The sequence below is a fragment of the Amblyomma mixtum genome, chromosome 8, assembly GCF_055824585.1.
Source record: "Amblyomma mixtum isolate Tamu chromosome 8, ASM5582458v1, whole genome shotgun sequence".
NCBI lineage: Eukaryota > Metazoa > Arthropoda > Arachnida > Ixodida > Ixodidae > Amblyomma > Amblyomma mixtum.
In genome coordinates, this window is record NC_143019.1 from 100273910 (window position 1) to 100290549 (window position 16640).

General features: G+C 47.2%; 1 protein-coding gene across 1 annotated transcript; it reads right to left on the reverse strand.

The window, feature by feature from the left end:
• Positions 1 to 349: 349 nt before the first annotated feature.
• Positions 350 to 11813, reverse strand: LOC149333726 ((3R)-3-hydroxyacyl-CoA dehydrogenase-like). Its single transcript, XM_089556104.1, has 4 exons — positions 11691 to 11813; positions 7960 to 8125; positions 4421 to 4617; positions 350 to 1031 (listed from the first exon to the last, which is right to left on the reverse strand). Exons 2-4 carry the CDS (start codon positions 8123 to 8125, stop codon positions 633 to 635), a joined length of 762 nt encoding a protein of 253 aa, XP_089412230.1. The 5' UTR covers positions 11691 to 11813; the 3' UTR covers positions 350 to 632.
• Positions 11814 to 16640: the final 4827 nt, after the last annotated feature.

Sequence of the window (16640 nt, forward strand, 5' to 3'; positions counted from 1 at the left end):
AACGTTCCACCTATCTTTTTTCTTCCCATAGCTCGCTGCGTTGCCCTTAGCTTAGGCTAGACCTTCTGTGTTAGCCTCCACGTTACTGCCCCATACGCGAGTACCGGTAAGGTACAGCGGTTGATACTTTTCCCTTGAGGGATACTGGTAAACTACCATTCATGATCTGAGAGAACCTGCCATATGCGCTCCTCCCCATTCTTATTCTTCTAGTTATTTCCCTCTCATGATGCGAATCAGCGGTCACTACTTGTGAAGTAAAACCCCATAAACCATAACCAGTTTATTTTCTTTCACATTGCGAAAGTCGCTGAGCTAATTCAGTGAACAGAGAAAGCGCTAGATGGAGCAAGGCTTAAAAAACGAAGGTTTATTTCAAAACCAGTTTTTATTTACATTCACGCATATGTTTAACATTATGACTAAAAACTTCAGGTCAACACTAAAAGAACTAATGAGGGATGCCAACTATCACCGCAAACAAAGAGCAAAGAGGGAAATGACCCTCACTTTTCCCTTCCCTCTTACAATAAAAATTTAGTTATTCAATTCCCAAATACACTGAATTAACGGGCCTTTGATATAGACCGAGAAGAATAACTCCAACTCCTGAACGCTTATAAATCGTTCTTTCAGGGCCTTCCTCCGGCCACCAACATGGCAGAGCCCACCACATAGGAACTCTCCGGACAACAGAGGAAACCAATAACTTCGGCTATCTCTCGAGGCCGGGCGAAGCGTCTGAGAGGAATCATCGCGCACACCGCACGTCGAATATTTTCCGGCATTTGAGTCAAAGGCGGAGAGTCTGTGGTTCCTGGGAGCACAACGTTGCAGCGAATGCCCCGTGGTGCCAGCTCGGCAGCCAGAGTTTTGGTGAAGGAGACGACGGCGGACTTGCTGGCGGCGTAGAGCGACAGAAGAGGAACGGAGTCGTTGACCGCGCGGCTGGCCACGTTCACGATGGCTCCATCAGCAATGTCAGCTTCGAGCATGGCACGTGCTGCTGCTCGGCAGACGAGGAAAGTACCCTGCAGTCAACAAAGTTGCTCTTTATACACATCACCTTCATTAAAGCGGCTCTGAAACACATTCTGAGAACACATCAACTCGCTCAATCACTACACGGTATTCTCATGGAAACCTGAGCCAAAAAAAGGCTGAGGCTTAACTTGGTTAAGCCTGGAGAAAGCGAAGCATCATCGTGTCGCGTAATTTGGAGGCGCACAACCACAGCGACGGCGCGAGGTGGGCCCCGTTTCTCCACTGTCGTGATGTCATCGTGTCACGTGGTGTGACGTCATGTATCACGTGATTTGGAGGCGCACAACCACAGCGACGGCGCGAGGTGGGCCCCCGTTTCTCCACTGACGTGACGTCATCGTGTCACGTGGTGTGGCGTCATGTATAACGTGATTTGGAGGCGCATAACCACGGTGAAGGGCTGAAGTGGTAGCTAAAGTAGTATGCTTCGCATAATAATACACTTCAACACCCACGAGAGGACCGTCAATCACGCGTGAAAGTTGGCGAGCCCTTTCCCACGACTTTTTCATGCTCGCACCCTCATCAGTCGCTCTAACCTGCGTGCACAAGTTGAGAGGTGGCTATTGGTTAGATTCTTTCACACGTCAGGCAGCTACCGTGGCCGCGGCCAATACTCCTTTGCGTCAGTAATCTTGCATACAGTCTCTCATGTGCGGTAGTTTTGAGTCTACTCGGTGGTCAATGCTTGGAATTTGGTTTTTCTGCCTTGCATCTCCGACTACAGTGGGAGAGAAGGCTTTCAGCTTTTTTAACCAGCTCCGTCCTTTTCTCTTCTTCTATTTTGTAAGCTAATGCACTTTGAATTTAAATGTAAGCTGTTGTCTATGTTCGTTGCTTTCATGGCAGCAAACCCCCTCAGACGGAGAAAGACCTGGTGCATGATACATTTTTCATGTCATTCGGAACCGCACATTCGATCAATGGCAATTCACCAAGAGCAGAAACTCACTCACATTTTTGTCGAGCAAAGGTAACCCATTACCACAACTGCGGTGACCGTTCCTTGCGCACAAGCTTTCGAATGGAAGGCGGTCGCTTATTCTTCACAAGCTACATATGCACGATGTTTAAAATTTTAGGGCGTTAGGTCTTCAGCTTCCGCTGTGTAGTTGTCTCTGAGGTCCCCCTGTGTGCCCACCGAGTTGTGGGCAACCTGTACAAAGTGACTCACCTCTCACATAGGGGAGGCACCAGGGTGGCTGGCGAGCCACCTTGAGCACGTTGTCCACCGCCCCCCCCCCCCCCCCGTCCTCCTCCTAGGACATAGTTGGGCCATCAACGACGCGGAACATTATGGCTCCACCACACCCTCCCCACCAGCTTTTGAGCTAACTGCGCAGTGTGGCAGTAGGCCTACAGTTAAATATTGTCCGTCAGAGTTTGCTTTGTAAGAGCAACCTGTGTCCCACAATCTTCACCGGTGACAGCACCTCTCATCAAAGGGCAGTGGCGCATCCTTTAACCGCTGCACCACAGCACCAGCAATGGATTGAGGACTCCCAGGGATCTATGAATATCAAGTAGAGTTAAAAAGTGCTTGGGATTGAGCTCCTTGCAATATCGTCATATCGTTATTGTGCTTAACGTCTCTTTTTGTATCTATAATACGAAGTCGTGGGTTCGGATCCCACCGGCGACATATGGTTGTTTTTTCTTCTGCTTTTTTAATCAATTAGCTTTAAGCGATAACATATTCAGTAATATTCTAAATTGATCAACAGCACAAAATAAATAAATTAATTAAAAATCCCCTCTGTCCCTTGGTTTCTGTGGCTGTTGGCTTCTGTCATATTTATAACGAGCCCCTCATTCCCCTTCCCTTGTTTGCTTAACCCCTTTCAGATGAAGTCAATTAAAGGACGACCATTTTTACATATACGAGGTCTTTTAGAAAAGTATCCGGCCTTTGACCGAAGAAAGAAAACTGGCATAACTGGAACGTTGGAAACCTAATCACCTTCAGAGTAGTCTACTTGGAACTCCACACACTCCTTCCAGCGGTGCTGCCATTGTTGGAAGTATTGAGAAAATGCCCCTTTTCGGAATGGAGTTGAGCTCAGCTGTCGTTGCAGCCATAATGTCCTCTCTTCTGTGAAATCGCGCTCCTTTCAATGGCCTCTTGATTTTGGGAAACAGCCAGAAGTCGCAGGGCGCCATATCAGGAAAGTAAGGTGTCTGTTGAACTACAGGTGTCTGATTTTTCTCCAGGAAAGTCTACATCAAGTGCGGAATGTGCAGGAGCATTGTCGTGATGGATGCGCCAATTTCCTGTTGACATCAGTTCCGGTCTCTTGTGCCGCACAACATCACGTAGGCGACCGAGGACATCCCTGTAGTACTCTTTGGTCATTGTTTGACCCTGTGGGGTGCGTACTCGTGGTGTGCCACACAGCGGGAGCCAAAGAAAGCAGTCAGGATAACTTTGATGTTGCTGCGAATTTGGCAGACCTCCTTTCGTCTTGGTGACATGGAATGCTTCCAATGTGACGACTGTGACGACCCGTACACCCAAGACTCGTCACCGGTGATTATGGTGTTGATGAAGTTGGGGTCACTGTTTGTGGACTCCAGCATGTCCTGTGAAACTTCAACACGAAGCTGCTTTTGGTCCATCGTGAGCAACTTCGGCACGAATTTCGCCGCAACTCTCTCCATGGCCAAATCTTCGGTAATAATGGGATGTGCAGAAAAATTTTTGATGTCCACCTCTTCCACAATTTCTCGGATAGTCAAATGACTGTCCCGCATCACCACAACGTTCACTTCGGCAATCACCTGGTCGTTTCGGCATGTTGATGCCTGACCAGCGCGTGGCTCGCTCTCCAGCGATGTGCGGCCGTCTTTAAACCGGTTTTACGACTACTAAATCTGTGTGCTGCTCATAGCATCGTCATCGAAAACCGTCTGAATATTCCGAATGTTTCCACTTGGTTGTCGCCCAGTTTCTGGCAAAATTTGATTCAGTAGCGCTGCTCCTGTCGCTCCGCCATTTTCCTTGCAATTAAAAACCGACGAGAGCACTGCGCACTGGCTAACTCAAACGCCGCGTCCCAGCGACTGACGCTTTCGGCAGGCGGGAAAAAATTCGGCCATGTGCATGAATGCTCAAGGTCAGCTTATGCAAGCGCGCTTGTTTAATATGCATCAGGTGCTCGCAAAAAAAAAGTCTGATACTTTTCTAGCAGACCTCGTATAGGCATTATTCCACTCATGCTATCGAGTTCTACTCTTGAGGCGGTGCCCTTACTGTACAAGTTAGACTGCGCATAACTAGTGCCAGTGCACCTGTGTCGCATTTTGCCTAACGAAGGTAATTTGGCACTTTCTTCGCCCTAGGTTTAAACATTGTTCTGTAAAGTAGTGTACCACCCACCTTGAAATTTACGCGCACCATCTCGTCGAAGATTTCGTCACTGATATCGATGGCGGCGGACCTATTGGGGTCGAAGAAACCGGCGCAGTTGACCACAATGCTGACGGCCACTGGACTAAACTCCTTAACTGCTTCGAAGAGTACTTCCACCGACCCCGCGTCACCGACGTCCAAGAGCATGGCTCTGTGGTCAGTGCCTGTGGAGAAACAATTTGCGTTGCATACCGAAGTCAGATATGGCAGCTATTATTTTGTGAAGAGGTCAGGTATATACTGCATGTGTTCCCCTCCCACTTTTCATGAAAAAAAAATATATAATTTTGGCAATATGTATCGGTCAGCGTTCTGTATCCGTAAATCCTTAAATTAGCAGCGACCTTCTACTGGAGGTAAGCAAAGAAAGACGATACCTCTTTTCTAGGAAGGCGCTATACACTCTTAGGAGTATCGATGTGGTATCAACGCCTTCCTAAGGAGTAAAAGCTATCGCCGCGGTTGCTCAGCGGTTGTGGCGCGCGGCTGCTCACACGAAAGACGCGGATGCTATGCCGCCCGCAGAGGTACATGTTTTATCGAGGTGGAATTTTAAAGTCCTATGTCCGTGGGATGTCAGTTCACTTTAAAGAATCCTAGGTGGTCGACAGTTCCAGAGTCATTCACTACGGCGTCCTTCGTAGCCTGAGTCGCTTTGGGACGTTTAACCACCATAAATTTAAACCTAAGTAAAAGCTAGTACCCGATTTCATTGCTTGCAGATTTTCCACATTAAATAATCCTTATGCGCATTGCGCACCGCTGTACAACTGATGATATACGCCTTTTATTACAAAACCTTTAGGTAGCTGGACCTCTTGAGTGTGACGTGGATGGTCGGCGTTCTTTTTGAACATATAAATGCCGTTCGAGATTTCCGGGTTTTTTCTGCTTTCATTTTGCGATCTCTAGAGATTAAACGGGCCTACAATTAAACATTCTTCACCGAAAACAATATATCTCTGCTCTATAAACGATGAAGCAATACAGAATAGCTTCACACCACAAAAAATACTAATTCAGAAGCAGTATGACTGTGTAAGGTATGATGAAGGTTTGTCGTCAGGGAAGGGAGATCACTACCATCCTGTCGCAAATTTCTTGTAATGAAAGCTCAGTGCAGCTTCTCTGATGCTCACGTCAAGCATTTACATCGTAGTACCACTACACTTATCACGCAGAACGATGCATCCAGGAAATTTGCGAAGATTCACAAGTTTTCGGGAACGTTTTTCTTGAGCCGAACCATTTGTGGTTTCATTGAAGCGTTTTACTCCGAAGGTGGCTGCTCTGAATAGGGTGATAGTTGACAGTGTTTCTCTGAAACGTATGCACGCAAGCTCATGCCACTACTGAATGGAACTTATTGACACTATTGAATGATGTAGATCACTTTCTTCTTGACGCTCTGACGGAGATAAGTTTATTTATATTCAAGGTAAACAGTAACAGAAATATTTTGCCACAGGTGCAGGTCTAGTTCCATTAGAGCTATGCTGCACTGCACAAGCGATGCGATCCTGACACTCGTTCAGCTTCTTGAGAGAGTGCACAGTTGTTTCTCTCCTATTCTGAAGGAAGTTCCTTCCGTAAGGAAATTAGCCTCAGTTACTAGCTTCTGGAGTGAGTGCAGCATCCCCTTTGTTCTTTTCCGGAGCACTATGTTATAACCCGACCGAAAAAGGACCAAAAGACACCCTCTTTCGCACCTGAAAACTCGCTGCCTCACTACGCTGGGACCATCAGTAAGAGCGAATTTTGCCCAAGCGCGGGTGAAAATTCTCGTGTGGTTCGATAGCACATGAGCGGCAATTTCCAGACAAACTGCAGGTGGACGAGTCCGGCGTCCATCTAGATATATCCGAGGAACCTCATCACCATGCAAAGTGTTTCACCTAAGATTCTGAACAAGCTGAAAAAATAGGCTTTTTGTGTTTGAAGAGCGTTTTTTCGGCATAGCATTGTAAGCGGTGAACTGAATCAGACTACAGCTAAGATGTACAAACTAACAGACAGGTTAAGCAATATTGATATCTATCTTTTTAACTATTACTGCTAGGGTCCTTAATTATTGAGAGGAATGCAGCGCCCCGCAAGTAATATTTATTTATTTATTTATTTATTTATTTATTTATTTATTTATTTATTTATTTATTTATTTATTTATTTATTACAATACCTTCAGGGCCTCAGTGGGGCGTTACAGAAGGGAGTGGATAAAAAAGTAAAAGCAATATGCTTATTAGTTTTTAGAATTTCGAAAACACGATAGCCCTCGGCGCTGTGCCCCAACAAATATTGGCTATTTTTTCGAGTTACGTGCATTGGAGAGGTTGCTTTGCCTCAAGCTTCTTGAAAGCCTATATACGTTGCCGCGATGTTGGAAAAATGAATAGACTGCTAATCTGGACTCTTTTGTGAAGAAGCGCTTCCAGTTTGTCTTCTTTAGCCTGTGTACATAATTTAAACGTAATTTGTCGTTTCCTTCATCTCAGAGGAGGTCTTGAATTGTTTTGTGCACGCAAAACGTGCGCGTCGGTCTCGATACCTCGCGAATCAAGCCAGCTTCCAATTTTGAGAGTGCAGATGATGGTATGCCACTTATCTCCATAAGCCCGCTTTGGCAGCACTAAGAGTTTATACGAATGCTTCAGGTGGATCGATAGTCCACCTAACTCGTAATTTTCGGAAAGCCAGAGGAGTAGATTTTTTTATACGGTGTGAACGGCGACTGAAACAACAGGTATGATGAAATGGGTGCAGTTTTATGCGAAACATCAGGCGCTTGGTTAGAACAAGTGTCGATGCACCGGTTCTTAGCACATTGCATTTGATTTCATGTATTCGCACCGAATAGAGTAGCGCCAAATTACTAACAGGAAGCGCAGATTACGTTATAGCGTCCGGTACAGACTTGAGATTCCAGAGAAAACAAAGAGAGCTACGTCTACATGGTCTTTAGGATTACGTGCAAAAAACTACACAACGATAAGCTGGGTGAGTGGTTTGCAGTTTGCACACTGCAACAGCTTGAAACACGACACACCAAGAGGTGAAAAAAAATAGCTGTTACAATATGAAAAAATTGAAAGCATTTCTTCCAGTTATTCACCCTCAAGAACTGCACTGCTAGTTCTCTATGATCTTTTGCATAAAGCGCTGTGTTGTCCCATCTCTTTCTTGGTCTTTCGTCTCTCCTGCTTTTACAGTGTGAGAAAAACAGCGTGTTTATATAATTTGTACGCCATGCTCGGAAAATGCTTAATGGCACAAGTGATGCTTATTACCGCAATTAAAATCAGCGACAACCGAGGAGTACAGTAGGAGCGCCAAGACGGGCCTTACGTGCTCATGTGGCGTTAAATTCATGTTTCGGAGGAATCTCTACCTAGCCGTATGCGCTATACTTGGAACAAGGCTAACAGAAAACGCCCGCTTGACGCAGTGGCATTTAAACCGCAGGCACTATTGCGGCGTTCGTATCCCGTTGGCTCTCACTCTGTTACCTGGGAGAGATGCAGCTGTGGCTTCCAGGTTCGCCAGAGTGCGCCCCGCCACCACCAGGCGGGCTCCTTTCTCCGCCAGAATCTGGCAGACCGCTCTGCCGATACCGCCTCCTCCGCCGGTCACTATCGCCAGGCGGCCAGATAAAGGTTTTCCTTCGGTGGCCATCTGCAGAGGGCGCAATATGAATTTGCCCAAAGTGAGAATAGATGGATTATGGTGAGAGGACTGCGCCCAATCGCACTCACGTTCTAACAGTTCAAAAAGCGACTACATCTCCAACAGACAAGCAGACAGGGAGTAACCGACCACCGCTAACAACTTTTGGCTGGTCATCTTCCCCCGCAGGATGTTCAGGACGGACGGCACCAGAGCACAGCGTCAAAACATCTCAGGTGCTTTTTAAAAATGGGCGAGCGGTTGATAATGTGCTCGAAAATACTAAGAAATGTCATCCGTTGATATTAATTCAACGCCTCCAAATCGCATGGCCATTTCAATGTTTACGTATCCCAGGACAGCTCCTTGGCGGAGGCCTGCATCGAATGGTTCTTGTGAGTAGACACACTGACTAATAAAAGAGATTTGAACACTTCGACGTGTTACATGAACATTTCATTTGTTGCCAATTAACCGCTAAGCGAATACGACTCCCAATCCTTCGGCTAATTTCGGTGTTAATTACGGGGCTACTAAGCACTGTGTGCTATCGCAGCACGTTGATTTCATTACTTTTATTAACGAAACATTTCATGTTTTTTTTGCGGAAATAGCAAACTAGTTATGATTATTCGCAAGTACAAATGCATTTTCTGTCTTTCGCTGCAGATATTTTGCGACTACATACAAATAAGGTCAGCGACCGCGAGTGACGTACGCTGCCCGGTAGAGAACTGCGCATAAGGAGAATATGCAGTAATTCTCGTACATAAGCACTGATAGTCAAGTCTGCAGCAAGCTCAAACAGACCGTTCAATTCACATTTATGGAAAATAATGTACGAGTTCCTACTCTGGGCAGTGGACGTGTAGGTTTCTTGTTAGAAATATTTACATTAAGATACGGGCTGCTTTCATTCTTTTATTTTTGCTTCTATGGCGAGGGCGCTTTTATTTAAGTTTGTGCCACGTCACACTCCAGTAGCGGTGTGAAAGCGGCCCCTTTGAAAGGCTATACGAGATTATCGCACTCGCGTTGAGGTACCATAATTCTTTGCCACAAGTTTAATCCGGCGTGGGCGACGTGGTATAATGCCTAAACCTATAAAACGTTCTACTGATTAGATCATTTTACAGAGTGCGCTCACTGTTACTACACGTTAGACGAAAGCCATCTGCTGTACCCTTACTTTTATATCACATCTGGAGTTCCACGTCAAGTTGCACATAACGAACGCAGATGAAGCCGAAATTCTAGATGACCGTGCACTGTGCAGTTCAGTGCACGTCACAGAACCCCAGATATTCGAAATTTCTGGAGCATTTCACAACGGTGTCCCTTATAGCCTGAGTCGGTTTGGGAGGCTAAACCCTTATAAACCAATGAACCAGACAGACGAAAATGCACCGACAATCCGAGCCACAGTAGCCCGATCTGGTTTTCACGAAGTTAAATATTTGTGTGAAAACGTGGACGCTATTCATTCGGCGAACGCGAGATTGAAAAGACAAGGGACTAAAGCACAATAATTTCGTCGGCTATATATTTAGGAAGCAGAAGTATGAGGTGGAGCGAAAACCCAATGTCCCATTGTTAAGAACGCTGAACAATTATGATAACAGTCCGGCCGATATCTTAGTTATATTTCCTTGTGGCGACGTCTGCACGACAACCGACAACGTCATTTATTTGGCGCTTTCAGCTCCTGTAGATTAGCACGTAGACGCTTTTAGTCGTATTCAGCTCAGGGATACACGGGCTTGGTTGGGAGGCTGCAGGGTGCGCATTGCAACTATACCGGATGCAGCCGTTGGAAGAGGCTTCAGACGCCGCGACGGGAGGAGGGGGGTAATTGCGGCGACATCGCCATGTCTGTTAAAGCGCATTTATACTACGACGCCCTCGGCGCGCGCGCGAGCGCCGGTGGCGGCCGGTCAGTAAGACTCGCGACGCCGCGCCAGGCGCAAATTCGGCCTTCCTACAGTCCAGCACATGTCCAACCGCTCCGGCGCGGCACAGCGGCTGCGCCCGATGAAGCGCATGTGCAGAACGTTCTAAGCGCCATCTGTCGTAGATTAGCGAATCAGCACATCCCGACGAGCGGAGGAACCGGTGTGGTTCATGGGTCTGGTCCTGCCAACTCTGGCCGGCGGGCTCGGACGTTTCTCTATAGCTCGGCGCGAAATGGAGGCGGTTTCATTCCGCACAGATTCCGGAAACAGAAGTGCCTCTGAAGCCGCCCAACGATGCTCACGCTTTCGCCAAAGTGACGTCGCTATGCCGGGCGTGCGTCCGTGCGCTCGCTACGTCGGAGTATAAACAGGCCTTGACGGGGATCTTCGTGCTTAAAACATCACTTGCGAGACTTTATCCAGCGTAACCTTCCTTCACACGCCGATACACGCGTTTTTACATCCCCAATGTTGGCACTTATTGCCGCTTTATCAGCCCTGTGTAATTTTTTATGCCTATGCATGCGCTCGGGTATGTTGTACATCACTTCAAATATTCTAAGTTTGATTTTAAAATAGAAGTTAAGGGAATGTATTTTTCGCTGCCCGCTATCTCCTATAAAAATAAGCAAGTGAGGGTACCAAACTTGCTACACAAATTATATTCACTGGGTGTTCAGTGGCTTACCAGCAAGAAAGTGAAGCAGTATGGGATAGGCTTGTGGTCATCTGTGCTGTGATAAACGCGTGTGTTTCTTTTAAGATGCAATAAAAAATCTATTTGTGAATTTCTTGATTGCAAAAAAGGTTGGGTGAAAATTAATAGTTTCGTCATTTAATAGTTCGTCATTTAAAGGTGCACTGAAGAGAAATCTGAACTCCTCTTTTTGCCGCGGGAACTCGATCTACACGTTCCTGGCATCCTTAGAAGCTGCGACTTAATGACCTCTCTGGCCGATTTCCCTAATTAAATCGAATTAACATCCAGCTCCTGCCTTTATTTTTTTAATTTTCCGCGTATGGTGGGTGGAGTCGACCAACGCGTGAAATGCCTTTCAGCCAGCTCCGTGGAGGCTTTGCTTTCGCTTTATTTTGTTTTTTAGGTTTCCAAGAATAAATAGTTTCATTCGTAGATAATATAGCCGCAAAATAAGCCCGCAGAAATAAAAATACGCGCGGACTATTTGCTACTACGGACTACTACGTATTACTGCGCCGATGGCAGAGCGGCAAGCCGCCACGGGACTGGGTGAAAGGCGCTCCACGCGTTGGTCGACTCCGCCCACCGTACGCAGGAGAATTAAAAAAAAAAGACGGGAGCCGGACGTTAATTCGATTTAATTACGGAAATCTGCCACACATGGCAATAAATCGAAGTTTCTAAGAAAGCTCGGAACGTGTAGTCGAATTCCCGCGGCAAATACAAGTTCAGAATCCTCTTCAGTGAACCTTTAAAGGTTGATTTTCGTACGAATTGCAAAAACACTGGTTTCCTATTAAAGAATAAGTCACCTAGTATGAATCAACAAGAACAAATGACTCATGCTCTTTTGTATGCTGACTAAACCTATTTTCTCGCGAGCATGAACTAGCTTCTATAAAGAGCAACGAATTTTGCTTACGTTCTTGTGTGCCAAAGTAGAGTAGAGAGCGGATTAGCTTCTTTTCCGCAATGCAAAACCTTTCAGCACAGCCTGGAGAGCGCACTGGAAAGTGGCGGCCGAGTGCTAGGTCGCCAGGTGTGGGCCGGCATGTGTAACAAATTGGCGTGCAAGTGCAGTCGAGAAGGCGGTTGTCGTAATCTATGAAAGTGACGGGAAAAACAAAGAACTATGCGCACGTTCGGAACCATGGCTAAAGAAGAGCTGGATATTTTGAGCCGCACGACAGCCGAATGAAGCAAAGCCTGGCAGTTGCGCGCAGATATGTGCTACGCTGCGGCGAAAGAGCGGTTAAAATGGCTCTAGAGGGTCAGATAGACCGGGATACATATTTTGACTCTGATAACCATTTCCTTTTTTTTCTGAGTGCCTTTTCATCCACTTTTTGACGACGTTGACAGAAAATATTCGGAATGAAAGTAAACACTGCTGGGAATTTTGACGGTTCAGAACAGGGCTGTTTTCGTTGCTCAGGCTTACAGAGGGCAGGGCGAGATGCCGACAGGATATTTTACGTCCCACGAGCACCATGAGATTTGGCAGAGCTAATTTAACCAGAACACGCTCACATTTCAGGTCAAGTAGATGGAGTCATGGCAGCTGTATACTTCTATTATGAGGAACGCCAAGAACCGATAGAATTTAGATCATGCGCTAAATCTAGGTCCTCACTATAACCCCAGGTGAAGTTTGAAAGCAACTCGCCTGGTCTAGGAATATCTGTTTTTCTTCCACTCAATATATTTGACACGACAGAAAGATACCGTCCGTGCAGCTCGAAGGCTGTTTTGAGCACGCAGTAAACCATTTCATGCATACTATGTACAATAAGAGTTCATGGTAGTTCAGTCTAAAAGTAGGCATTAAAAATGCTCGTTCCATCGCTTTCACCTTATCGAAACTATTCGAGCACATTGAGCTCTTATCTGAAAAGGCAGAAGACAGCTCTTTTGCTCAAACAGGAGCGGCTCAATTATACTGTCTCCCACAAATACGACAAACTTGTGCGCGTGTGTGTGCGTGTGCGTGTGTGTGTGTGCGTGTGCGTGTGCGTGTGTGTGTGCGTGTGTGTGTGTGAGTGTGCGTGTGTGTGCGTGTGCGTGTGCATGTGCGTGTGCGTGTGCGTGTGTGCGTGCGTGTGTGTGCGTGGGTGTGCGTGTGCGTGCGTGTGTGTGTGTGTGCGTGTGTGTGTGTGTGTGCGTGTGTGTGTGTGTGTGTGTGCGTGCGTGTGTGTGTGTGTGTGTGTGTGTGTGTGTGTGTGTGTGTGTGTGGACATCACCCATGAAACTTATTGTATTATGCCATCATCAGCCTTCATTCGCACTTTCCCTTTCCTCCCCTTCCATATCCCCTGTGTGAAGTAGCAAGCCAGGGCCATGTTACCACCGTCCGGCCTCTCCAGCTTTTCCTCACATTAAAATTCCGTTCTCTCTTCCATCACATCAACACTGGCCGCACAGGACATTAATTCGAGTAGCAATATAAAACTTTAATCCGCACAATGGGACGAGGTTTAGGGGTTGGGTTCTTGAGCTGCAGGTGGTATTCTTAGGTACAGGATCCCATCGGTTCTTGCTGCCTCTTCGGCCCGCTCAAGCAGCGCAAGCTGGTCTTGCGGGTCGGAGGTGGACAGAAGCTCCTCCCACTGCTCGACTACATATGCAGTCGCTACATGTACAGTAAGATTTCGCCTACGGAATACACTCCAGAATGCATGTGATGCAGAGACATAGCCACCCTCTGCGACTCCACATGGGGCTGTCGGGCGATCCCGATAGAGCCCGTGAATACAAACCCGTCAGACAGTAATTCGAAGCTGCTAAGATTTGCTCGGAACATATCGATCGAGTTTCCGGGATAAAAAAACTTGCTCAGATTCCTCTTCATTGTTCTTTTACACATCGACAGGTGGTAGAAATTGTTCTGGAGAACTCCACTACAGCAGCTCTTCTTTCCATTCTTCTTTCACTCCCTCCTTTATACCTTCCTTTACAGCGCGGTTCGAGTGTCCACCGAGATATGCGAAACAATTACGGCGTCATTTCCTGCCTTCAAAACAAATTTTCATTTCTATTTTGATAGCCTAGAGGGGGCAAGGATGAAAAGGTGGAACCGGGGCAGTGGTGGTAGCGAGAAAGGCGGAACAGTAAGCTGCAGTGTGGAGGAGGAGCGTTCGGCGAGGCAGGCAAGAGCCGTGCTGTGTGTTTCCGTGAGCTGTTGGGTTATGACTTTCTAGCAGCGTGGTTCCTCAGTGGTGTTAATAAACTTTTATGATGTTATTACAGACACCATCGTTTCGCCACACAGATTCTTGGAGGAAACCTTTTCTTTGAACTGCCTAACGTTCTCGTTAAGCCCATTACTTTCGTCAAAACTGCAACCGCCAGTGAGGAGGAGGAGGAGGAAACATGCTTTAATGAAGAAAGCATCTTTCGGGGATAGATCAAAGGCGCATGGAGCCGAGTGTTTTTATAAACTAGAGCAGGATCTCATAGATAAAACAAAAATATCGAGCGGATTAGCAGGCATCACTTGCTAGGCTAGTTGCAAAATGTCATACACCCTTCTCCAGGCACCTTGTTGCACTTAAAGAGCGCGAATTGTTTGTTAACTGCGCAAACAGCACTTGTTAGCAACCAACCAAAAAAACAACTCTGCAGCTATTTTACGAATTTAATAGCAGCTAAAGAGTTCGGACAGCCTCATTCGCGGGAAAGCAAGGCCCATTTCTTCTATGTTTAAAAAAAAGTGGTGGCTTGCGCTTTAACATTTCTAAGAACAAGATACTGTTCGAAAGTAATTTTTTGCAGGTGGACACATAGGTTACGTAGGTCGAACAGCTTCTAAGGTGTCCAGTTACACAGGGACAGAGTTATGCAGCTTCCATTCCCTAAACATCAGCGAGAGAAAAGCATTATTATGACCAAGGAATACTATGCACGCCGTGGGAGATTATGGGGTATGTGTTCTTCAAACGAGTTGGTTGGTAATAACTTTGCTACGCGAGGATGGTTGTAAGGGGACAGGTGTATAACAGGGGCGACGGGCCCCCAGGTCGATCTAGATCACCGGGCATTGCTGGGCCACCGCACCTTCAAGGCGCAGCCCGCGATTCGAAGCTGCATTTCCGGCTGTGAACTGCGCAGAGCAGCCTCCTTTTGCTTCTGTGATTCCATCCCTTGGAATGAAGGTTTTGGTTTGTTTGGGCAAGTCTGATAGGTGTGTTTGAAACCCGCTCTATTGATAAGGTATAAGTTACAGGCTGGAGATTTCTCCCCTCTATGTATGGGAGAATCGGAGAAAGGCGATGGCACGGTGCTGGTTTGTAATCGTCGCTACACCGCCACTCAGTTTTAGTCAGGAAAGGGTGTGGAGGTGGGTAGATTTGGCGGTAGTTTCTATAATGCATAGCGATGTCGTGATAGGTTAGGAGGCGTCCCCTCGCACTTTGTAACGAGGGCAGGCCACCCACTGCCCGGTTGACGAGAGGTCGGGCTTGCTCGTGGGCGGCCGTGTTGCCCGGGTGTACGCAGTGCGCTCGAAGCCAGAGGAGGTTGATGTGGCGGTTCGGAGAGGGACCAGATTGGAGGATCGTAGCAGGCGGAGCTTAAATTTTTGGTTTGCAAAATTGCAGATGGCTGTCCTTAAATCGGAGAAAATCTATTCTGAGGAGGAGTGGGCAACCGCAAGGGCTGTTGCCACCTCTGCCGCTTGGATGTACTGCGTGGAGTTCCGAATAGTGGCAGAGGTAACTAATTTATGAGCATTTTCGGTCACAGATATAGCGAATGTGGACAGCTGAGGATATTCAGTGGCATTCACATCGACGGGACGGGTGGATAGATGGAAAAAAACATAATTAGACAAAAAAAAGAAAAAACTTCGAGAGTGGTCCCCTACTGGTCCAGTAGTCCACGCTCTTGTGCTTCACGTAAAGCCCGATCCATCAGCCATTTCTGGCCGGCAAGCTGAGCTGTCCGTAAAGCAGCCTCCCAGGAAGAATGAGTGGGATTGGGGATAGGTGATACTGCCTTTAGGGAAGGACATTGCCAAAGGTAATGGAAAAGTGTGGATCTGAGCACGCCACATGTTTTAAAATCAGGAGAAAGTGTTGGGTGAAAGCATGAGAGACGGTAGGAAGAAATAAAACAGCCTGCCTGTGATTGTTGCCATATGGCGCTGGATAAGGGCGACGTGGTACTGGGGGGTTATGGCAGTGTCATGCAGCTGAATTTGTAGAATGTGGTTATTTGATGATATTTAGAGAGCACCGATGCGCCTCTTGCGCAGGGTTGGGTGCCTGATCGTCCGGGATCCGGTAGGAGACTTCTCTGGCCGGCGCATGAACGCGCTGATTACAGGGGATCAATGCATGCCCAGGGATCCACGACCAAGTAGCCGTTCTGTCGAGAGAGGTGGCCGTGGCAAGAATGCGGTGTGTTGCCGGCGTTCCCACGCCCTGTAGGTAGTGGCGGTACGCGGCCTGGGGATCTATGCAAATTTCGGTTATGTTTTTGTCAATGGTGGAGCGGGCTAGCGCAAATGCTATGGCGGCTCCTTCCGCCTCTCCAAGTTAATTAGTTCGGATAGTGGCGGCGGGCCCACTGTGCCGTTTTCATAGGCTGCTACTGCCGGGAAATATCCTGCTTTAGAATTTTCTGCCGCGTCGACATAAAGGACATTGGCGTGGTTGCTGTATGTTTTTGTGTAATAGCTCGCTCGTGTCTGCCGCCTATCCTGATGGAGGCTAGCGCTTATATTGCACGGTAGGAGCTTCTGATATATGTGATCCTGCGTATGCAGAGAAATCATGTAAGGTGTAGGACTTGTTGGGGTGGGAATGGCTGGATTGAGACGTACCTGTCGCAGTAGGCCTTGTCCTGTTTCCGTGCGACTCAGGCGGACTAATTG

Bases quoted from the DNA above. Each gene is read 5' to 3' on its own strand.
- LOC149333726 (XM_089556104.1), bottom strand. From the start codon at position 8,125: ATGGCCACCGAAGGAAAACCTTTATCTGGCCGCCTGGCGATAGTGACC. The intron at 4,618-7,959 runs GTAACAGAGTGA...GTTTCTCCACAG, and splicing joins CACAGCTGCATCTCTCCCAG to GCACTGACCACAGAGCCATG. The intron at 1,032-4,420 runs GTGGGTGGTACA...TGTTGACTGCAG, and splicing joins TGGTGCGCGTAAATTTCAAG to GGTACTTTCCTCGTCTGCCG.